Below are 23,434 nucleotides of genomic sequence, written 5' to 3'. Positions count from 1 at the left end.
ATACTTACCTTGCTCTGTACACCACCCCGAGTCCCTCGGGAGAAGGGCGGTATATAAAAACAAACAAATAAATAAATAAATAAAATAAATATAGATCGCACTTTGATTTCAACACTAGCTAACGCACGGTTTGGTTTCGATCATTTCTTAATTTTTCTCTTTTTGAAGTTTTAAAAATTTTCTTTCTGGGTTTTGATGACCACAGACTAGCACGACTTTCCTCTTTATAATATCTGAAAGAAAACGTGTATGCCTTGCTGGAGAAATAATCTAATTGCCCTTTCGCTGCATAGATGCTTAAGTTTTTCTTGCGGAGGGACCTTAATTATTTCAAGGCTCTGCAATAACTACAATAGGAAAAAAAACACCGCTTTGTTGACGATTTTTTTTGAGTTAATTTTCAAGCACGTGCTCCGTGCGTGGCCGACCAGGAACCGGAAGGTGAACTTTGGAAGCCTTTTCATTTCATACGGAGCCATGAAAACCCGGAAGCGGAAGTGAAATAGTTGAGGGCCGTGCTGCTTTTGCTGCTGCTGCTGCTTTTGCTACGGGAGGAAGAGAAGGTCGAGGTCGTTTGTTTCCAAGGTTCCTATCTGGGGGGGTTTATTCTTATCATCGCCGAAGGAAGCTTTCCCGTCTCTATGCTTGCTGTCTGGGAGTTGACGCCGCCATTATGATGCCTGTGTTCAAAAGCAGCCGCCGCGACTTTGCCTTCGGGCCGTGGAAGCTAACGGCCGCTCGGACCCACATCATCAAGTCGGCCGATGCCGAGAGGTGCGATTGAGGGCGATTGTTTTGGAGGGTGGGGGGGATCGGGCGACCCCGGCTAAGAGGGAGGGGGTCGAAAGGACTCTGGGCTGGCCGCTTGCCTTGGCGCTCGGGAAGCGTCACCAGAAAGCCGCTCGCTACTTTTAGTCTAGAGCAGGGGTCTTCAAACTTGGCCCTTTTATGACTTGTGGACTTTAACTCCCAGAATTCCTCAGCCAGCTTTGCTGGCTGAGGAATTCTGGGAGTTGAAGTCCACAAGTCATAAAAGGGCCAAGTTTGAAGACCCCTGCTCTAGAGGTCTATGGAGCTTCTCAGCCGTCCAGGTGAACGAATGAATGAACCTTTATTGTCAAAATACAACGTGTGTACAGTGAGATTGGCTGAGAGTTGATAGTTGTCCCAAAGATGCTTTTTCACGAGTCAAAGAGGCCATCTGTGTCAAAATTGAACAGCCCTCTCTCAACAGAAAGGGAAGGCATCCGACATCATCTATCTCCTGTCTACAACGCAGTCCTTTCAACAGTTTCAAGAGGGCTCCACACCCACTTGCATGACACAGGTGACCCTGAAGACACAGAGAAGCCTTCAGGCAGCTTTAGCGACTCCCTAAAAGAATGCAAATGAACACCTGTCTGCAGAAATATAAATCTTTCTATTCCCCATCATCCAATCGGAGCTGAAGAAGCTTCTTGGATGAGAAGTGAAATGTCTTCAAAGAAAAACAAGGAAGTCGAGTTGCTTTGTGAAAAAGCATCTTTGGGTTTTAGTCTAGTGATGCCTTGGCCCAGTCTTTGGTCCTTAATGGCCCTGAGACATGTAACCTGGATTTTGTAGAGCAACACATTAGAGGGTGACAGGGGCCTTCCATAGCTGTGCTTCAGAAATCTGGGCAATCGTTAAATGGCAACAGAGAATTGTGTTTTCTGAGTCTCTGGTGTCAGTTAAGAGTGCTGATTTGTGCGGTCCAGGTTTGTAAACACAGTTGCAGGAATAGTTTGGTTTGTTGAAACAGGAGCTTCCCGGACTATGAAATGTACCTCCCTGGAGATGCAGACAGAGTGCAAGGGAGGTGTGAAGAACTTTTTAGTTTCATTGTTACAATAAATCCACCTTTCCCAAAATGCCATTGTTTTGTTTGCATTTTTCATCTGTGTTCATTTTGGTCTTCGGATTTTTAGGGGAAATGTGTACCTTAACATTACACAAAAAAGAGGTGTGATGGCAAAATGTTGAGGAATTCTTGCGATAGATGTAAAATATACATTGTGCATGGCAATCCCCCTTTTTCCCCAGTTGTAATCTTCAAAAGATTTCGTAAATGGAAGGTTGAGGTATGGTGATTGCAGAATGCTGTCTATTATCAAGATGCTGATTTCCCCCCCCCCTTTCCTGGCTTCTGATTTACAAAGTTAGCAGTGGAGTATTTGGTATGATTAGTGGTTCCTGTGCATAATGCAAGTAGTCCTTGAGTTATGGCCATAATTGAGCCCTAAATTTATGTTGCTAAGTGAAACATTTGTTACGTTTTGCCCAATTTTACAACTTTTCTTGCCACAGTTAATTGTGTTTGTTAAGTTAGCAACATGGTTGTTAAGTGAATGTAGACTCCCCCTTGACTTTGCTTGTCAGAAGGTCACAAAAGATGATCACATGACCCAGAGACACTGCAACTGTCATAAATATGAACCATTTATCAAGCATCTGAATTTTGATTATGTGACGATGGAGATGGTTGTAGGTGTGAAAAATGGTCATCAATCACTTTTTCCAGTGCTATTGTAACTTTGAACGGTCACTAGAACTGTTGTAAGTCAAGGACTGACTACCTGTACTTTTCAGAATTTTAAAATTAAGCTGTTTTGTTAGAGAGCTCTACAAAATCAGTTTCTCTTACTGATATTCCCATATCAATCTATTTTCAATATACCGGTACTTTTCACTCAGTTTAACAATGCTTTCTAAGGAGTACTCCAAATATATGAATAACTTTGTATATAAGTTTTTGTGTCTGTTTCCTGTTAAGCTGTGATTGGCTTGTATTTGACAGACTGTGTTAGATTGCTGTTCTGATTTCATATTTATTATTAGAATTACCTTCCATATACCCAATAGTCTTACCTTGCATCATCCCTAAAAGTGAATCACAACTATCTAAGGTTTGGGGAGAAAAGAGGGAAGCCATCTAACTGCTAATTTCAAATTTTATGTAATGTATACTAAAATATTCTATAGTAAAATATAGATCTTTATTTTAAATTATAACATCAGTATGTAGCTCCAAAATAATCTAATCTTATGTCTGTGTAGGTTAGCTGAAGAACTCCATATGCCATGTGTTCCGGAAATGATGTTTGGTGACAATATCCTAAGAATTCAGCATGAACTGCTCTTTGGCATAGAGTTCAATGCAACTGATGCTTTAAAATGCGTAAATAACTCCCAAGGAATGGTTAAAGTTGCTTGTGCAGAAGAGTGGCAAGAAAGCAGGTAATAGCATATTTGTGTGTTTTTTAAATAATATAGCTTAATGGGCCCTATGGAATGGTTTTGGAAGCTGTGTAATGCTTCAGATTTGATTCCCAAAAACTGCTTCAGATCTTACACTTGTCTGAAATTCTTTTAAAGCAGCTTCTTATTTTGCTAGTTGTCCCATCTCCTTAAAGCAGATAAGCCATGTACTCATAAAACTATTGGATTAAAGAGTTGTAGGCAGATCCTACATGTGCACTAGTATACCCTGAAGCATCTTTTGGTAATCAATTCTGAAGGGTTACAGTTCCTTAATAGATATATTCTGTACTTATTTATGTTATTCACTTGATATGTGATCTTGACAGTTATTTTTAAGAAGAGACTGGACATTCACCTCTCTCAGACTGTATAGGTTCTCCTGCTTGAGCAGAGGGCTGGACTGGAAGACCTCCAAAGTCCCTTCCAGCATCTATTCTATTCTATTCTATTCTATTCTATTCTATTCTATTCTATTCTATTCTATTCTATTCTATTCTATTCTATTCTATTCTATTCTATTCTATTCTATTCTATTCTATTCTATTTTTCCTATGTTATAAATGGTATTTAAAATGAATCTTTAATCTTAATCTTTAAAAGTTTTGAAATCATGGTTAATTTGTTAATTCTGAAACGTGGTTTTGTATAAAAATAATTCTTCAAATATATCAAACTGTCTGATGAAGAATCCTGATGAAATATCCTATTTTATATATTTTTGCTTCATCTTTGAACAGCTACCATCTGATTCTATACATGTTACTTCACAATGCACATGATTATAAGTATAAGCATAAAAGCAGGAAGAAGTGAAGGGGGCATCGCTTCTATAGCTAACATCTCTGAGGAAAACAAGAATTTGTTTACAGTATTAAAAAATGCTGTAATGCCACATTTTCTCTCTCAGCACATTAAATATTAGTTTACAGACACATTTTGATTTATAGAGGCAACATTGGTGTATTTTGTAAAATAGATGTATAGAAATAGTTTTTGCCTGGTCGTATGCCTGACATGCTATGTTTGTCTTTTCTTGTAGGTCTGAGCCTGAACACACAAAGGAAGTTGTTAAACCATATGATTGGACTTACACAACAGACTATAAAGGAACTCTGATCGGTGAAACACTAAAGTTAAAAGTATAATTGTGATGGTCAACTATTGCAAGAATGAATTTGTTGAACAGTTGTGGAATCAAATACATAAGAAAGAACATTTAATTTCTGCTGTGTTGTTCTAGGTTTCTTCTACAACAGAACATATAGATACAGAGAAATTAAAAGCCAGGGAACAGATAATGTTTTTTGAGGAAGTGCTCCTGTTTGAAGATGAACTTCATGATCATGGGGTTTCAAGTCTGAGTGTCAAAATTGTGAGTCCAGTAATCTTTTGCATGCTTCTTCCGTAATTGTAGAAAATGAAGAAAATACAGAACTGAGAGAATAACAAACCTATTAGTAATATCCCTTAAATTTGTTTTTTTAGTGTTTCCCTGTTTAAATTTCAAAGTTTAGAAATCTACAAGTGATTTTCATCTTGACTCTTCCTTTGATTAAAACATTGGCAAAAAAATTCACTCATGAGTTTCTAAAGAAAAAAGATAGCATGGTATTGTAATAACCTTTTATTTTGTTGGAATTAATTAAATTATATAATGATATAAACAAGTCATTTCAAAAATGCAATAGGCTGATTTTAAAATGATGCAGGAAACACTTTCTATGCAAAAATGTATAGTCCTCTATATGGGTAGTCCTCAACTTATGACCACAGTTGAGCCCAACATTTATGTTAAGTGAGAAATTTGTTAAATGAGTTTTGCCCAATTTCATGACATTTCTTGCCACATTTGTTAAGTGACTCACTGCAGTTGTTAAGTTAGTAACATGGTTGTTAAGTGAATCTGGCTTCCCCATTGATTTTGCTTGTCAGAAGGTTGCAAAAGAAGAACATATGACCCTGGGACCCTGCAACCATTATAAATATAAACCAGTTGTCAAGCATCCGAATGTAAATCACATGACCATGGGGATGCTGCAATGGTCATAAGTGTGCAAAATGGTCGTAAGTCACTTTTTTCAGTGCCATTGTAACTTTGAACGGTCGCTAAACAAACACTGGTAAGTTGAGGACTCCCTGTATACTTATATACCTGTATACTAAAAATAATGTCTTCATTGCTGACATTTTCCCAGACTGATAAAAATGCAAAACTAATTAGCTTACAGATTTTCCTGATCATGTATTCGTGCCTGCAGGAAATTAAGATCTATTAAGATTATCTTCCTAAATGTTACTGGAAAGGTAATATTATTGACTAATGAAGGCTTTTAAGACATTTACTATCTTTCTAATTACCTGTTAGAGTAATCTGTTTTAAATGTGTGCAAGTGCCAATTATTCTTCTTATGTTTGACAGAGAGTAATGCCTTCCGGGTTTTTTGTGCTGTTGAGGTTTTTCTTGCGAGTTGATGGAGTTCTTATTAGGATGAATGATACAAGAATTTATCATGAGGTAAGAAAGTCTTAATGTGAACATTTGGTTCCAAGAGTCATAAAAAACAGGGTATGCCTTGATGTTTAGAAGTGACATTTTATTTGCTAATACATGTATGTTATTGTCTCTAAATTCTACATTTAGAAATATGATAGATGCAGGTTTGTTAGCTGTTTATTTGTATAACTAGTTGAATAGACTTCAAATAATCCAAAGATTTCTCTGCCTTGTTCTCTATACATAGCTTTTGTCTAGTAGACCTAAAAATATTAGGAATGAGATGTGCAGCCATTTAATTTATATACTGTATGTAGTATAATTGTAATACTGTGTACATGCCAGTTTATAGATACATACTACCCAAGTACATCCTGTATGGATCTTACCAGATTTAAGATGGCATGTGAATTCACATATATTATGTTTATCCAGCATTTCCAGCATGAATGTAGTTGATTTATTAGTATTTGTAAATAATACTAGAATTACAGCATCTTTATTGGATATCACCACACGATTTTGTGTTAATGTTGCAATAGATTACTTTTTTAGTACAGAAGGTTCATTTTATTTGAAACTATATGTACATATTAAATTGTTTCAATGTTATGAAAATACATTCTAACTGCTTTCTTTTTACTAGGCCAACAAATCATACATATTGCGGGAATACACCTCTAGGGAAAGCAAAATATCAAATCTAAAGGTATTAATATATAAAACATATTTATGTCAGTAAATTTTTGGTGCAAGTTATTTTCTGGATACTGAGGAGCACCACTATTTTTAAGCATTTATTAAGTTTATATGAGAGAAATAAAATTAACAATAGTCTATTTTTAATGCTGTAAAATGTTAAAATCAACAAGTCTGTCAGTAATTCAAAAATAGGAAAATGTGGAATACAAGTTACTTAATAGTATATTTTGTTCTTAGAAGATTTTTTGTTTAAAATGTTTTGACTAGTCCTAAAGAAACTCATTTTCCATTTGGAAAAATACAAATGTATATTCTACTTGATGTCCTAAAACTTCTAGTTATATTCTATACAGTTTAGTTAGTGGGCCTATTTGTATGATTGAACAATTTGGCCATTTCCTCTTCAAGTTTGTTTGCTTTTGTGTATTAACAGTGGACAACATGACTGGGTCTTTTTTGTGTGCTGCCTTTTTTTTTATCTGCCAGCCAACCAGTGTATTGCTTCCCTTTGAGTTTTTCTCCCCCTTTTCTCTTTTTCTACTCTTTCCTTCTTTGTGCTCAATATCAAATATTATAATCTTTCAATATCAGTTTTCCTGTGGGTTTGGGAGAGATAGAAATTGAAATGATAATAGAATAATGTTCCTAGACAAGACCAATTTTTACAATGCCTCTCGAGTAAAAAGTCATTTCTGAAAAAATGTAAAGTTTCATTAACATCCTTGAATTGTAGTTTGTACAGTAGAAATGACTGATTTTTATCTTATGGGAGGTTTATTTAATCCGTGCTTAGTTACTGATTAGCATGTGTTCTCATAACATAATAGCTTCTCATTCTTGTGATCATTCAGTGTATTTGTGGAGGGCTAGAAGTAAAAACTTCACATTAAATTCAGATATTCCTGTTAACTACTAAAATATATTTTAATGAGAAAATTCTACTTATTCAAAAGATTTAAGTTCATTTCTTGTAATTATTCCATAAATGATCTCAGATACACAACTGAGCCTCTAAAATTATGTAACATAGAAAAGACTTGGTAAATAAGTTTTCCAATTCATATTATTCTTTTCTAGTCAGTGTTGTATATTGCTAAATGTCTTTTGCTGCCACTGCTGCTTTGATCTACTGGCTATGGAGCAGTACATGCTAGGCATTGAGCCTCATTTCTGCTCTCAGTCACCTCACAAAATTCCAGAAAAATGCAAACCTGTTCCAGCACACCACTGTTCCTGATATAATAATTCTGTTATGTAGTACAGTTGCATTCAGAGTTGTAAATGCAAGTTGGGAGACCATATAAATAAATAAGCAATTTCATTTCACTCTTCTCTAGCTGTCCAGTTTTCAGAGGAGAAAAGGAGAAAAAAATCTGTAGTTAAAAGAATATTTGCAAAACATGTTAATGTAATGTTAACTTACATTTATATCTACATATAATTTCTCTTTTGTTGTTCTCTAAATAATGATCTCTCTCCTATTTCAAGCACATTCCCCCAACGCTGTTCACAGATCCTAATGAGATTGCCCAGTATTTGCCCGTCAAAGAAAGTATTTGTGAGAAGCTGGAATTTCCTGAGAACTCATGCCATGAATCTGCGGCTGCACCAGAAGGCACTTAACGAAGATCTGCATAATCTGATGAACTTGATATAGACTCTGTTCTTATCTTCTGGGCCCTTAGCACTGAAGACGCTGGATAAAGATCTGTCTGGGGACCTGGCTAAAATTTTGGTAGCCTTGGGTGGGTGAAGCTAACTTGGAAGTTTTTCCTGTACTTTCATTGTGTCTATGTTTTGAATATGCTTTGATCTAATAGGAAAATGCCGTTACTGATATTGGAGAGTAAGTCCCCAAATCAGGATCAGTTATATTAAAGTATGCAACATTTCAAGAAAGACTGCACAGATGTTCAAAAATCAAAACAAAACAAGTCCTTCATAAGTGCAGTAACTTTTAAGGACGTTGTTTTAACATAGTCTTTTGTTATAGAAGGACTTGTGTTTCATATGGTGTGAAAGAGAATAATTATGTTTCTTCTCTAGGTTAAATTTGATTAATTTGTTGAGGGATCATTGATGCTTGATGAATTCATGAAATTTAATGTATATGGAATGGTATTCTTAATGATACTCGCTTGCTGCTTGTCTTATCAGATATGAGCTTTGTTACCTTATGAACAAAGGTAAAACTTTCACTGATTTTAAAAGAAACAAGCTACATAATAAGTTGACTAAGTACAGATAACAGTAGGATCCATTTTTGCCTGATTCCTACCATTCTGTCATAAATTAGAAGTTAATAACAACTTGAAATTGTTAATGCTCCTTCTTGTCATCCTGAAGTTACCTCCTTTTAAAAATATTGCAAGTTTATATTGATTAGATGTTAACACAAATTAAATTCTTATAATATTTGTAACAGAATATAAAGTATTAGTAGTGGGCTATTGGAGCTATGACAAACATGCATACTTTAAGTTATCAGTATTTTTGATAAAAATGATTGCACATATATTTATAAAATAGTTACCAAACTGCACCGTTCATATATTTCTTATAGAAGATAAACTGAACTATAGTGGAGAAGTTGTTTCATCAATTTATTTCTAAAACTCATTTTCAGTTCTTACATTTTGGTATATCTCTCCACCCTATTTGATAGCAGGCAAAAGAATATTTGAGATTTTGGTAATTTTAGGTTTCTTTTTATATATTATAACAATAGACTCATAGAAAATGTCATTCTGGTATAAATATATACATTTCTCTGATATGGTTTTTCTTATCTATTGCCTCAAAGGAGAAGAGTTTGAAAATCAGTAAGATTGTTTTGTCCTTTTTTATTCTGTGTTTTAGTTTTCTTACTTAAAAAAATCAAATAAGTGACTCTTTCAGAAGTACTAACATAAGGCAGTCTAATTCAGTGTCCATTGTATTAGCAACAGATTGTATTGGACGTTATGCAGTGTGTTAAGAGTAAGGCTGTATAGGTTAGCTGCTAGGTTTTAAGCCACATTAAGCCTTACCTGAAACAACATTGAATGTTCACTACTTTAACATACATGCATAGGAAATAATTTAGCCAAGCAGGGATTTGGCTTGCTTTGAAAAATGAGTATGTTTTTCCAATACATATTATGTTGACTTCAGAATTTATTAAGAAAAATACATCAGTCCTATATTTTGAGAGAGTTTTAACTATAGTGCATAGCTAGTCATGATTGCTAGTTGTATATCAAAATAGAGCCGATAATTAAACTACAGAAGTGATTGGAATAGCTAGAAGAAGAAACAGGAGGCAAAAAGATTTCAAAAGCAAGGGCAAACTACACCTACAAATATAAAATTAGTCTTATTTTAAAATTTCTTTCCATAAATATGTGAAGAAGCTAAATTTATTCTATTTATTCTGTCCTACAACAAATAGTTGCATATAACTGTCAAATTCAGGCTAGAGAGGAAAAGAAAACTGGATCCTTATTCCTGTATCATGCATGTTCCAACTGACATTTGACAGTAGTGAAATCTCCTGTGTGGGATTTGTTCTTGTAAGCATTTCCTTGTGAAATTAACCAAATTCATGCCTTCAAAAGGTACAGTATACCATCAATATTTCCGAAGTTAATGAAGACTATATTGTGCACCCCTTCATTTCAATAGCACCTGTGCAGAACTATTTACTAAAGTTGTACTCTTGTCAGCATGAAAAAGGCTTATGTTGTTAGTCAGAAACATGTAATGGTTTGTGTTCAGTCACAAAATAAAAAAGTTGCATTTAGCATCTCACTTTTCATTTTAGATACTACAATAAGGCCTTTTTTTAACTTTTTTTTTCCCTTCAATTTGATTTTCTTCAGATTTGTTGGCATGTAATTCCTGTAGTAGAAAACCAGTTTGGTATAAGGGTTAAAGCATCAGGCTAGAAACTGGAAGACGTCAATTCTAGTCCCACTTTCAGCACAAAGCCAGCTGGGTGACCTTGGGCCGGTCGCTTTCTGTCCATGCTAGGAAAGAAGCAACAGTAAACCACTTCTGAAAAACTGTCAAGAAAGCTGCAGGGACATGTCCAGTCAGTGTCTGAGAATTGGATACAATGGAACAGAAGAAGAAAAAAGATCCTGTAATAGTGGGATTGATCTTTAAGCTTTAGTTGACTTGCTTCCTTGGCTGTCCTTGGAGAAGAAACTCTTTAACTCATGAACGTCTAAGGGTGATGGCCAATATTACTTTGCTCACTGGATTTTCTCAACAAGCCTAGACAGTTTGGTGAAAAGTCAGTGATGGAGAAGGCTATACATTACTGCCAACCTGTGCCTTAATTCCAGAATGGTATTCATTCTCTGGTTTGTCCCATCATTTCACCCTGCTGGCTAGAGTAGATTGGCGTTTAATATCCTCTGGAGAACTCTTGTTTAATTGTAGCTAACATTCTAGTTCAACAATATTCAAATAGTTATTGATAAGAATTTATACAATATGTGATGGTAGCTTACTCTAGGTACAGAAAACTACCATAGTTGTTTCTCCCATACACAAGTCATGAAAATTTATTAGAACTATTATTTACACCAAAACTCACCAGTATTGTTGATTCAAAAACTGTTAAAGTGACTCAATGAGATTTCAGTTACACAGTTGCATTTGAACATTGAAAGTACTGCATGCCTTTTATCTATTTTCCTTGGACTCTGCTTCAAGTTTCAGTATTTATACTGAAAATCAGATAAAAATATGAAGGGACTCAAAATCCATTCTGTGTGGGAATAGAATATTAAAGTATATTAAAGCTAAGCATGGCTTAGTGACCATGTGTTCTTACTTTCCTTCAACATGGCATAATAATTAAATCATGAATGTGTAAAATAGGAACAGCAATTTTGCCTTAAGAATCAAACCTTATTGTTAATTTATAGGATAATCCAGCCATTATTGTTGGGATTGTCACTAATGCAGAAAAGTTTTATATTGCAGCAGTAATGATGTAAATTTTGGGTGCAGCTAGTCTCACTAAGGAATAATAACATGGAATAACAGAGTTAGAAGGGACCTTGGAGGTCTTCTAGTTCAGGGCTTTTCAACCAGTGGTACGGGTACCACCTGTGGTACTTTGGCACCTGGCAGGTGGTACGTGACCATCCTAGAAAAGTGGTAGCGGGGGAGGGGGATGAGCAGAACCGGTGGCAGCACTGCACAAGCCTGAGCGAGAGATGGCTGGAGCTGCAGGGCTGTCAGGGCTCAGCGGAAGCACCAGGATCAGCGTCAAGCTCCAGCTGGAGTTCAGTGCTGATCCTGGCGCTTCTGAGCCCAGAAGAAGCACCAATCAGCTGGAATGTTGCAGCATCTCCAGGGTCTTGTGATTTACATTCAGCTGCTTGGCAACTGATTCATATTTATGATGGTCACAGTGTCCCAGGGTCATGTGAAGTGACCAAAACCTGCTGCAACCACCCAGCGGGGGGGGGGGAAATAAAAATGAAACACCCACCCCGCCCCACCCCTGCTACCAATCCTCAACAGAAATGCTCACAATGAAAACCTCGGACAGGAGAAAGAGCACCGCCGGGTGGGCAGGCAGGTGTCTTGCTCGGCTGTGGCTTGGGGGGCACTTTTTTCAGTGCCATTGTAACTTCGAACAGTCACTAAGTGAGCTATTGTAAGTTGAGGACTACCTGTACTTCATCACTTTTTTTCCTTTTTTGGGGTGTGTGTGTGTCATGTTTTTGACACCTTGCTAGGCTACTGGTGGTACTGGGATGTTTCCATATCCTAAAAGTGGTATAATGAGTGAAAAGGTTGAAAAGCCCTGTTCTAGTTCAACCCCCTGCTTAGGCAGGGATAATACAGATATGCCCATCAGATTATTTTCCTTCAGGGTAAATAACGTTAAGCAAAGCACAAAAAAAAGAAAAATAACAACTGCTCTCTATAGTCCTGTCCCATAATATCCTATCCCATTGCCTTTCCAGCAATGTCTCCTGCCAAACCTAGAAGAAAACCCCTTTTCTATATACCTACTCTGACATATGTTTAATACTGTGCTTTAGTTCCACCAAATCTATGTAACAGCTTTTGTTTCTCTAAGGAGTTCAGACTTTTTTGCTCTAACTGCCTATGTGCCTAAACTGAGCACGTAGTCAGACCATCAAGGAGAAAAGCATCCTTGACTTTTGCATGGAAAAATCTCCTGTTACTTTGTCCTTCCACAATGTAATAAGAAAAAAAAGTTAATGCTAGGTTATACCAACACCAGTAGCTGTGACAGTTTTGAACACTGCATAGTCATCTTGAATAAAGGGCTTTATAAATTCATAAATATGATTCTTCATATATATTTTGTCTTTACAGATCCTTATTTTATCATAACTGCTTCTACCATAACCCAATCACTTCATAAACTGCTTATTCTTTCAAAACCAATGGAATGTTGAAAATAAATGATACACAGTAAAGTGCGTTTGGAATTCTGTCAGCAGTGTAAGTCTCAAAGCAGAATGGGAGCAAATCTGGTGCAGGGGGAGAAACTGATAAAAAAGTGTGAATTTGGATATAAATAAATAATGCAACATACAGCAATAACACAACATCAACCTTTTGCTTTAATTTCACAACATTCCAAACCATTTCTGTAATTACAAAACCATTCTAACAATTGAAACTTAAAAACGTTGCATTTTTTTTCCAGTTTTGAGAAAGAAGTCCAGAAGCAGTTTCGAAGTAAAAACAAAAACAGTCAATTTTGCCATCCCTGCTAACTCCATCACCTTTGACATCCACTCTTCCATTATGTGTCTTTCCATCTTGCTGCTGTAGAAATAGATAATAACAAAAGCTCAAATTTTCTTTCTAGTTATTTATCCATCAAACCTAAAGGGAAAGCTTCTGGTTTCAGTTTATTTATTTTAAGAATCTTTTGAATTAAAGATTCAATAACAGATTCAGTAGAACAGAATTGGAAGGGACCTTGGAGATCTTCTAGTCCAACCCAGTGCTCAAGCAGGACAGCCTATACCATTTCAGACAAATGGCTGTCCAATCTCTTGTTAAAAACCTCCAGTGATGGAACACCCACAACCTTTGGAGACAGGCAGTAAAAATTTGATCCCAGTATTTGTTTGCTTTACCACAAGTCTACCAGAGATGATATTAGTTTTCTTTTTACAGCTGTATTTCCAACATTACCTTATACAGTGAGGGGAAAAAAGTATTTGATCCCCTGCAGATTTTGTATGTTTGCCCACTGCCAAAGAAGTGATCAGCGTGTATTTTAACAGTGAGAGACAAAATAACAACAAAAATCCAGAAAAACAAAGTTATAAATTGATTTGCATTTTAATGAGTGAAATAAGTATTTGATCCTTTTGCAAAACATGATTTAGTACTTGGTGGCTAAACCCTTGTTGGCAGTCACAGGTCAGATGTTTCTTGTAGTTGGCCACAGGTTTGCACACGTCTCAGGAGGGCTTTCTCCCACGCCTCTTTGCAGACCTTCTCCAGGTCATTAAGGTTTCGAGGCTGTTTGGCAGTTCGAAAATTCAGCTCCCTCCACAGATTTTTTTTATGGGATTAAGTCTGGAGACTGGCTATGCCATTTCAGGACCTTATTGTTCTTCTTTCTTGAGCCACTCCTTTGTTGTCTTAGCCGTGTGCTTTGGGTCATTGTCATGCTGGAATACCCACGACCCATTTTCAATGCCCTGGCTGAGGGAAGGAGGTTCTCACCCAAGATTTGACAGTACATGGCCCCATCCATTGCCCCTTTGATGCAGTGAAGTTGTCCTGTCCCCTTACCAGAAAAATCACCACCAAAGCATAATGTTTCCACCTCCATGTTTGATGGTGGTGATGGTGTTCTTGGGGTCATAGGCAGCATTCCTCCTCCTCCAAATACAGTGAGTTGAGTTGTTGCCAAAGAGCTCAATTTTGGTCTCATCTGACCACAACACTTTCACCCAGTTCTCTGAATCATTCAGATGTTCATTGGCAAACTTCAGACGGGCCTGTACGTGTGCTTTCTTGAGCAGGGGGAACTTGCGGGTGCTGCAGGATTTCAGTCCTTCACGGCATAGTGTGTTACCAATTGTTTTTTGGTAGCTATGGTCCCAGCTGCCTTGTGATCATTGACAAGATCCTCCCATTTAGTTCTGGGCTGATTCCTCACTGTTCTCATGATCATTGAAACTCCACAAGGTGAATCTTGCATGGAGCTCCAGACCGAGGGAGATTGACAGTTATTTTGTGTTCCTTCCATTTGCAAATAATCGCACCAACTGTTGTCACCTTCTCACCAAGCTGCTTGGCGATAGTCTTGTAGCCTTTTCCAGCCTCATGTAGGTCTACAATCTTGTCCCTGACATCCTTGGGCAGCTCTTTCCTCTTGGCTATGGTGGAGAGTTTGGGATCTGATTGATTGATTGCTTCTGTGGACAGGTGTCTTTTATACAGATAACAAGCTAAGATTAGGAACACTGCTCCTAATCTCAGCTCGTTACTTGTATAAAAGACATCCGGGAGCCAGAAATCTTGCTGATTGATAAGGGATCAAATATTATTTCACACATTAAAATGCAAATCAATTTATAACTTTTTTGAAATGTGTTTTTCTGGATTTGTTGTTGTTATTCTGTCTTTCACTGTTAAAATAAACCTATCATTAAAATTATAAAGCAGGGATGTCAAATTCTCAATGTCACGTGACTTTTTTTCCATTGCCGGCAATGGGGTGGGCGTGGTTTCACCATGACACATCCAGCTCGCGGGCCGGCAGTTTGTCACCCCTGTTATAGAGGGATCACTTCTTTGTCAGTGGGCAAATGTACAAAATCAGCTGGGGATCAAATAATTTTTCCCCTCACTGTACATTTTTGACAATTTGTAACAGTTCAATTTATTCTCATACGTGTTTCCATATATAACTCTCACAGTTCTGCAATTAATTTTCAATTCACATAAAACCTAAAGCTTATTCTCTATCATAAGCTTTGTCTAACCAAAGCAGTCAAAACAAATGCGCTCAATATATACAGCAATAAAGAATATATACGTGTCTCCATTTCCTCTTACGAGCAAAGCCGCATCAGACAAACCAATGTTTCTCAACCTCAGCAACTTTAAGATGCATAGACTTCAGCTCTTAGAATCCAACTGCTAACATGCTGGGAGTTGAAGTCCACATATCTTACAGTTGCTGACGTCGAGAAACACCGAGCTGAACACGTGAAGACCAGAACTTTCTCAATGCGCATAGGTGGGAAACACTCCAACTACATTTCCCGACCTGCATCGCAACGGCGGGACGGGATGAGTATCTCTGAAAGGCACCGGGCGGAAGACGGAAGTTTAAGGAGCATCTGAATGTTCTATCTGCTGGGAGTTGTAGTCTTGGGGAGCTAAAGGAGGTTGATTGGTGTGGGTAGAATCGACATCGGAACTGGCGAAACTCGGGAGTGCCTGGACGAGAAGGAATGGATAAATTAAAGCGAGTTCTCAGTGGACAGGACGCGGAGGACCCGGGACCTCTGACAGAGGTAAGCTTCGCTTTATTTCAACAGGTTAAGACGTCAACAAGTTGCCATCTGCGTCGTCTTCTTCCGTTTGGGTTGTGTTTTCTTTTGGACTTCCTTTTGTCTGTTTCATCATGTTTTGCTGCTTCTGTCCATCCTAAGTGCTCCGTGTAAACCTCCCAAGTGAGCTCTTTCTGTCCATCCCCGTCCTCCTTTTCTTTTCCCCGAGATGTTTTGGAGTTTGTTTCTTACTTGTTGATACTGACCATTTAGCTAGCTTTTCCAACTAGGCTGACAGTATATACAATTTATATTACTCCAGCGACTGTAGTCATTCTGGCTGAGATTGGTGAAAGTTGTAATCTAAAATTTATTTACCGGTGTCATTCCCCTCATTCTGCAAAGTTCTTGTGCTTTTAACTTAGTGTGATAATCCTAATTTTGAATAAAGTCACTGTGCTCTCTCCCACACATCATGGCTGTATTAGCTGGATCTATTTGAGCTATTAATGGTCACCTTTTAGCCTAGCATGCTGAGTACACAGTTCCTCTGGTTAGTTTATGGTACTGTATTGTGTGAATCGAGAAATTGTGAATGAATCGTGATTAGGGTAAACATGGGTTAGTCATACTTGTTTCTTTATTGCACTTCCAACATTTTTAGCCTTTGACAATACACACACACACACACACACATAATTTGCCATTTTTCTTTTGGTACTTTATTTTGGTAAAATGAATGTCTCTATAGTTTCATAGGCACTGAAAAGGGGCAAAGTCTCATTTTGATAGATATCATGGCCAGAGAATTTAAATGAGTTTTTAATTTTTACCAAATTTTAATATGTTTCTGGTATACCAAAGAGGTATCTGAAGCACTGATAGGATCTCAGGGGAAGAAATTATGAAAAGGTTGTACCAGTAACAAGCAAATCACTCTGAGTATTTGCAAAGCACAAGCAGATAGGAACAAACAAACAACAAAAGGCTTTGCAATTTAAATTGGTTATAAAAGTTATGGCTAAATTTGTGGTTTGATTACTCAGCGGAGTTGTTCAAAAATTAAAGCCAGCACTGATTAACCAGTTTAACTGGCATCTGGAAAACCCAGATTTGAGTCAACCTTCAGCTTTGGAAGCATAGTAGATGGCTTTGGGCAGTCTTATCTGAAGGCCCACAGATCTTTTCATGTCGCATCCTTACTTTAGACTACTTCACAATACTGTACATTTATTTATTATTTACTGTATAATTAGATTTATATCCTAAATATATTTGTACAAATCAAGGTGGTTACACTGCTGCCTCCTGTTTTCCCCACAGCTCTATGTGGAAGATATTTTATTTTATTTTTATTTTTTTTAATCCCATTTATATCCCGCCCTTCTCCGAAGACTCAGGGCGGCTTACAACCTAAGCACAATCAATGTGCTTAGCAATAGCCTTCATTCTATGTATATGCCTGCTTATTAGGGCTTTCGCCCCCCCCCCCCAAGCAGCATTATTACAAAGTCAGCTTATTGCCCCCAGCAATCTGGGTCCTCATTTTACCTACCTCGGAAGGATGGAAGGCTGAGTCAACCTTGAGCCTGGTGGGATGCGAACCTGCACTAATTGCAGGCAGCTGGTGTTACTTAAGGAGGCATTAGCCCACTGCTCCACCAAGGCTTAATTAAAAAATAGAAACATACCTTCTAGCAATAGAAAAACAGGATTTTAAATTTAATCTAAAGAAAACTAAAACTAGCAGTGGTTGGGCATAACATATAAGCAGTAAAATAGCAGAAGTAGAGTAATTTAATGAACTTTGGTGCTGTATAAATGTTAAAATGTTAGTCTCATAGCGCAAAAAAAAAGAGGAAAAGAAAATTCAGGCAACAACGGAGAGTATTTTAGAACTAAGAAAATCACTAGTAAAAAAAAACCTCATTCCAGTGTTTCCACCCCTTAGCATGGATGAAACTTAAAATGGAACCATTTTATTTTGAAAACTTTTAAAGAAGATGTTAGATACTTCTTGCTGTTGCTAATCTGCTAGGAAGAAAATGGAAAGCAACATGTTGTTTGTTTATGTTGTTTGACACTGATGTTTGCTTATTAGAAAACCAAACAGAATCTCCTTGTTAATGCATAGGAGGACTGGGCACTGTTGACTAAACTGGGAAATGGAACAACAATCCTGAAAGAAAACAATGGCAAAATTCTGCATAACACTGCCAAGAAAACTTCATAGATGCATTCAACAAGAACTGAATAGATTTGTCAGCATCCTTATTTTACCTTTTAATATTTTCAGATAGCTGATGCAACTTCCTTAAGCTGGAGTACCAGACTGAAAGCCTTCATAGCTTGTTTTATAATAGGAGTTGTGTGTTCTATTCTGGTAAGACTTTAATTTCTTCTATTCATATCATAAAATTCTGCTCTTTGGGGACAATATCAGTTGCAGTGCAAAATAGTTACTGATGCTGACACTTATTTTCAACTGCTTGTTAATGTACATGGATATACTCTACCTGAAGTAATACACGTGATTTGGCTGAATGCATTTTGATTTATTCCCCATATAATTTTATATTATTTAAAAAGGTACAAACCTATGCCTGTGCATTGAGATAAAAGAATTCATATATTTTCAACTTTTATAATTTAACTCATAATACCATCATTTCCAGGTTCAGGACTACCTGCAATCTCCTAAATTAAGAATTCATCCAAAAATTGCTGTGAAATCAGTTTAATCTGACAAAAGGGAAAAATAAGGGATCGGATAACATAGACACAGTCACACACAGACACACACACCCTTATAACTTTTAGCTTTTTCATTAATTCAACCTACACCCTAGCTTCTATGCATGTATTCATGAGTTCCACTCTACAAAAGCAGACCACATGAAATATATCCTTGATGTTTTTTCTTAGTTTTAATGGCAATCATCTTTTTTCATTCTTTCTTTTCACTTGCTTTTTACTATTTCCGGCATTCTAAGCTGCAATTCACCATATAAGATAGTCAAAGCTTCCTTAATGAATATTATAAGACTTTATTTTCACTGCCCTGGAATTAGGCATGCAACAAAGGCTGCCTGCAGAATATTTCTGTTCAGCCTTCTAGAGACTATTTTCCATTTCCGCCCTGTTTGTGATTGCTGATTAGGGCATCTTCTGTGTCCATGGCATGTATTCAAAACTCACTAGCCTGAGTCCCTTCTCTGCCCACTTGTACATGGATAATGCTATTTTGGCTAAGTAAGGATTAACATTCAAGAAGTTTCAGTTTGTTGTTATATGATAATTGCTCCCTCTGAAAACAGGACTATGCATTATACATAGTAGTGTTGTCTTAAGTTGTTTTATTTGAATACTTGGTGCTTTTACAAACAGACTCTGAGAATTAATAAGAGAATCTGAATTTAATAGCTCCTTATACTTTTATCTGCAGGACAATACGTAAATTTTGTTACAGACTCCTTATTTCTTTTTCTCTTTTTTAGGGTTCATTTCTATTATTCATTCCCAGGAAAGGACCTATCTTGTTTGGAGTATTTTATACTCTGGGGAATATCTCCTCCCTTGGAAGGTAAATTATTCTTATTGTGAACTTGTAGATGATAAAAGAGTTTCAAATGTGTCAATGAGATTAGCATTAGTAATTCTTGAAATACTTAACTCTGTTAGTTTCTGCTGCTTTGTGATTAGGTCAAAATATTTTTATTCTGTATATCTGATGAAGGTTATGTTAATTTTTTTTCTTCTGCAGTACCATGTTTCTTATGGGACCAATAAAACAATTAAAAAGAATGTTTGAACTCACTCGTTTGATAGCTACAATTATTATGCTTGTAAGTAATTTCTCCTTTTGGTTTCTTAATGACTAATGAGAATGTACAGTGTTCAATATTGTTTGTATAGAGGGGTATGCATGGCTTCAAAGCTACTTTTTTCTGGTTTTTGAAGACTTCCATTTCCAATTGCACTTCAGAAATTAGAAATTAAAAAAGAGCTTTTGCAAAAAAAAACAACAACAAAATTGTAGTATTCAGTCTTTAGGAGATTTTTACATCTGACATATCTTTTTCTTAAAATGGCAAAAAGTTAGTCTCATCACCCTATAATGCCAGCACCATAGTTCTTAGAGACTGATTTTTTTAAAGTTCATCTCTTTGCTAAAACAGTTTTCCCGCCTTCTTTTAAAGAAGTTTAGATAAATAGAATAGAATAGAACTTTGTCACTTTGAATGTACACTAATTGGTATACATTAAAATGAAATTTCATTGCATACAGCTCTCAAAGGGTCACCACCTCCAATATACACTCCATAAATATGACAAAAATAAATAAATACAGAATTATGCATATACTCACATATATTATATGACATAAAGAAACAACGCAGTCGGATTATGTATGGTGAGAAAAATGAATCTTGTGAGTTTACCAGATGGATGGCATAGAGAACAAAGCTATTACAGAATCAGGTAGTCCTGCTGGAAATACTATTTTGCTTTTTAAAAATTACTTTTGCTCTTAACCATAAATGGAGATAGATTACTGTAATTGTCTGTGGCTTTTAAGGGCTTTATAATAAGTGAGGCTTAATATAGGAACCTGCTTTTTTGTTGGGAAGAATTATACAAGATTTAGCTACAAGATACACTACAAACCATGGTAATCCAATTATTAAGAACAATTAGGATCTTTTACTTAGAAGCTGAATTTGGGGAAAGCAATCTCCTTTTAGTTCCACCTAGATTTCAGATGAAAAGTTATTCCAAGAACAGGTGGTGGTGGTGGTGGCAGCATCAAATTTTTACCTGGAGAACAACTATATCAATACACTTTAGAACCCTGGAAAGAAGAGGAATATATATTTTATTACAAACATTTATATGACTCCTCAATTCAAACAATGTGACTCTTAAGTAATATACATCAAAAACCTTATACCATTAAAAATAACTCATAAATGAACATTACACATTCTCTACAGCAGGGGTAGCAAACTCGCAACGTCACGTGATGTGTTATGATGTATTGCGTCTTTTTTTCCATTGCTGGCAATGGGGTGGGCGCAGTTTGCAGTTTGACACCCTTGCTCTACAGATTGAGAGAGAATTAAGGAGTAAGCATCTATGTTTTAGTGTGCAGCAGCTGCCAAAAAAGCCAATTCAGTTCTAGGCTTCATTAACAGAAGGATAGAATCAAGATCATGTGAAGTGTTAATACCACTTTATAATGCCTTGGTAAGGCTGCACTTGGAATACTGCATCCAGTTTTGGTTGCCACAATGTAAAAAAGATGTTGAGATTCTCCCCTTGGCCACCAGTCTCAGAAAAGTCCATCATTAAAAGCTTAAAGAGCAATAAAGCCCCAGGCGAGGATTTTTTACCAGCAGAATTATTTAAGAAATTTCCCAACTGGTGGGGCCCTGTATTAGCAGGTCTTTTTACACACATAAATAACACCTGCCATATACCAGATGGGTGGAAGATGGCAATAGTTGTCCCCATATATAAAAAAGGGAATAAAAAGGATCCTAGTAATTTTAGGCCCATCAGCCTGATTGACATTGTAGCAAAAATATATGCTAGGTACCTTTTGAACAGAATAGAAATCTGGGTAGAGGAAAACAACATCCTCACAGAAGAACAAGCAGGTTTTAGAGAAAACAGATCTACTATTGATAACTGCTTTGTCTTGAACCATCTAATTGCCAAATATGCCTATAAGAGGAGACCCCTGTTTGCTGCTTTTATAGACCTTACAGCAGCATTTGATATGGTAAATAGAGACGTACTATGGAGTAAATTGACATCTCTTAAAATAGAACCCAGACTCCTGGCCTTGATTAAAGCCCTTTACACAAGTACCTGTTTGAGGGTGTGGTATGGGGTTAATGGGGCCCTGACTAACAGGATTCACACAAATAAAGGGATAAGGCAAGGGTGTATCCTGGCCCCATTATTATTTAATTTATACATCACTGACTTGCCAGGGTTAATGAAGGACACCATGGTTCACATGCCGATGATCCTAAATGCTTACTGTAACAGCTTGCTTTATGCTGATGATATGATTTTATTATCATACTCACAAGTAGGATTACGTAGGCTATTAAGAAGATTCAGCTCTTATTGCCAGGATAACTCCCTAATCATTAGCAAATCCAAATCGAAAATAATGGTGTTTGGAAGAAACCATCAGAGACATAAGTGGCAATTAGATGGTGAACCAATTGAGCAGGTTAATACCTTTGTATATTTGGGAGTAACTTTTTCCAAGACTGGATCTTGGGCCTGCCATCATCAACGGAGTACATTTAGAGCAAAAGTCCGTTTGAATTTATTGCTCAAACTAAAGAACCATAGTTACCCAGGGTCCCTAGCTCCATTACTCAAGGTTTACAAGGCTAAGGTTACGACAATGCTCTTGTATGGAGCAGAAATTTGGGGTCTTTATTCAACCACAGTTTTAGAACAAACACAGTCCCAGCATCTGAGATGTATTTTGGGTGTAGATCCAAGAACATCTGCTGCAGCAGTTAGAGCTGAATTGGGAATTCATACAATTCAGGCATTATCTAAAATTAGAGCTTATAACTACTGGTGCAAAGTTAAGGAAATGGAGACTGATAGACTCCCCAAGTTATGCCTACTAGAGCAAATAAAACTACAATCACAAATCTCCTGGATCACCAAACTAACAAATTTTGTAAGAAGCTGTGGCCTTCCTGTTTCTTGCGTAACAGGAGAACAATCTAAAAAAAGAGTTGCCCAAAGAATTAAGGATATAGAAGCACAAACTGATATAGCTATCCTTAGTAAGGTGGGTAACTTGAAATGGCTGAGTAAATACAAATGTACTTTTCAAGTGGACAGTTATTTGAAGTTACAACTCCCAAAACATCTTAGGGAGATATTTACGAGAGCGAGATTCGAACAGCTTGATACAATGGTCAGATATGGGATATTTCATGCTATACCGTACAATGAGCGTCTCTGCATTTGCGGAGCGGCAGAGGTAGAGGACCTGGCTCACATCCTATTTGACTGTTGTCTGTATAAGAGGGTGAGAGACAGGTATCTTTGTCTATATACCAAACGAATGACCCATTGGGATCCCCATATCAAAATAACTTATCTTATGTCCGGTCAGAACTTGAAAATAACATTTAACGTAGCACAGTACTTAAACAAAATGATCCGGTTAAGATCTGCATATGTGGGACTGATTGGGGTAGATTGCAAGGGCGACTCCGAAATATAATGTTATCATATTTTATCTATATCTTAAATTTGTATTTTATTACCATTTCATCTTAAATTGTATTTTATTTTAATTCCATTTTAAATTGTATTTTTATCAAATTCCATTTTGGATTGCTTTTATCAGGTTTTGGTGATGGTTTGTTGCTGGAACTTTGCACTTTGATATGGCCCAAGGGCTAATCAA

The 23,434-nt window shown here is 36.8% G+C and overlaps 2 protein-coding genes and 1 long non-coding RNA gene across 7 annotated transcripts in view; 2 read left to right on the top strand and 1 right to left on the bottom strand.

The window, feature by feature from the left end:
- The first annotated feature begins 495 nt into the window (after positions 1 to 495).
- TIPRL (TOR signaling pathway regulator) lies at positions 496 to 12,917 on the top strand. 3 transcript variants are annotated; one of them, XR_014026380.1, is made up of 8 exons: positions 496 to 774; positions 3,076 to 3,255; positions 4,319 to 4,418; positions 4,520 to 4,651; positions 5,699 to 5,794; positions 6,420 to 6,482; positions 7,964 to 8,220; positions 12,824 to 12,917. XR_014026380.1 is itself a non-coding variant. In XM_081327297.1 (7 exons), exons 1-7 carry the CDS (start codon positions 674 to 676, stop codon positions 8,096 to 8,098), a joined length of 807 nt encoding a protein of 268 aa, XP_081183423.1. In that variant the 5' UTR covers positions 496 to 673; the 3' UTR covers positions 8,099 to 10,257. The 3 variants fall into 3 exon arrangements, 1 of the variants encoding a protein (XP_081183423.1); XR_014026381.1 differs by lacking the exon at positions 12,824 to 12,917 and adding an exon at positions 10,336 to 10,350; XM_081327297.1 differs by lacking the exon at positions 12,824 to 12,917 and having other exon boundaries at positions 7,964 to 10,257.
- Positions 12,918 to 13,051: 134 nt separating this feature from the next.
- On the bottom strand, positions 13,052 to 15,611 carry LOC308668298. The gene is made up of 2 exons (XR_014026488.1): positions 15,539 to 15,611; positions 13,052 to 13,282 (listed from the first exon to the last, which is right to left on the bottom strand). It is a non-coding gene; the product is annotated as an uncharacterized lncRNA (long non-coding RNA).
- A 196-nt stretch (positions 15,612 to 15,807) lies between these two features.
- SFT2D2 (SFT2 domain containing 2) overlaps positions 15,808 to 23,434 on the top strand; it is a 17,525-nt gene continuing 9,898 nt past the window's right edge. For all 3 annotated transcript variants that reach the window (XM_081326695.1, XM_081326696.1, XM_081326694.1), the window contains exons 1-4: positions 15,808 to 16,002; positions 18,275 to 18,361; positions 19,476 to 19,561; positions 19,742 to 19,823. In XM_081326695.1, the coding sequence (XP_081182821.1) occupies positions 15,940 to 16,002; positions 18,275 to 18,361; positions 19,476 to 19,561; positions 19,742 to 19,823 (318 nt within the window). In that variant the 5' untranslated portion in view covers positions 15,808 to 15,939. The remainder of the gene's footprint in view (positions 16,003 to 18,274; positions 18,362 to 19,475; positions 19,562 to 19,741; positions 19,824 to 23,434) is intronic.

This window comes from Vipera berus (assembly GCF_964194415.1).
Source record: "Vipera berus genome assembly, chromosome: 4".
In the NCBI taxonomy this organism is placed as follows: domain Eukaryota; kingdom Metazoa; phylum Chordata; class Lepidosauria; order Squamata; family Viperidae; genus Vipera; species Vipera berus.
This window is presented reverse-complemented; position numbering and strand designations above follow the sequence as displayed.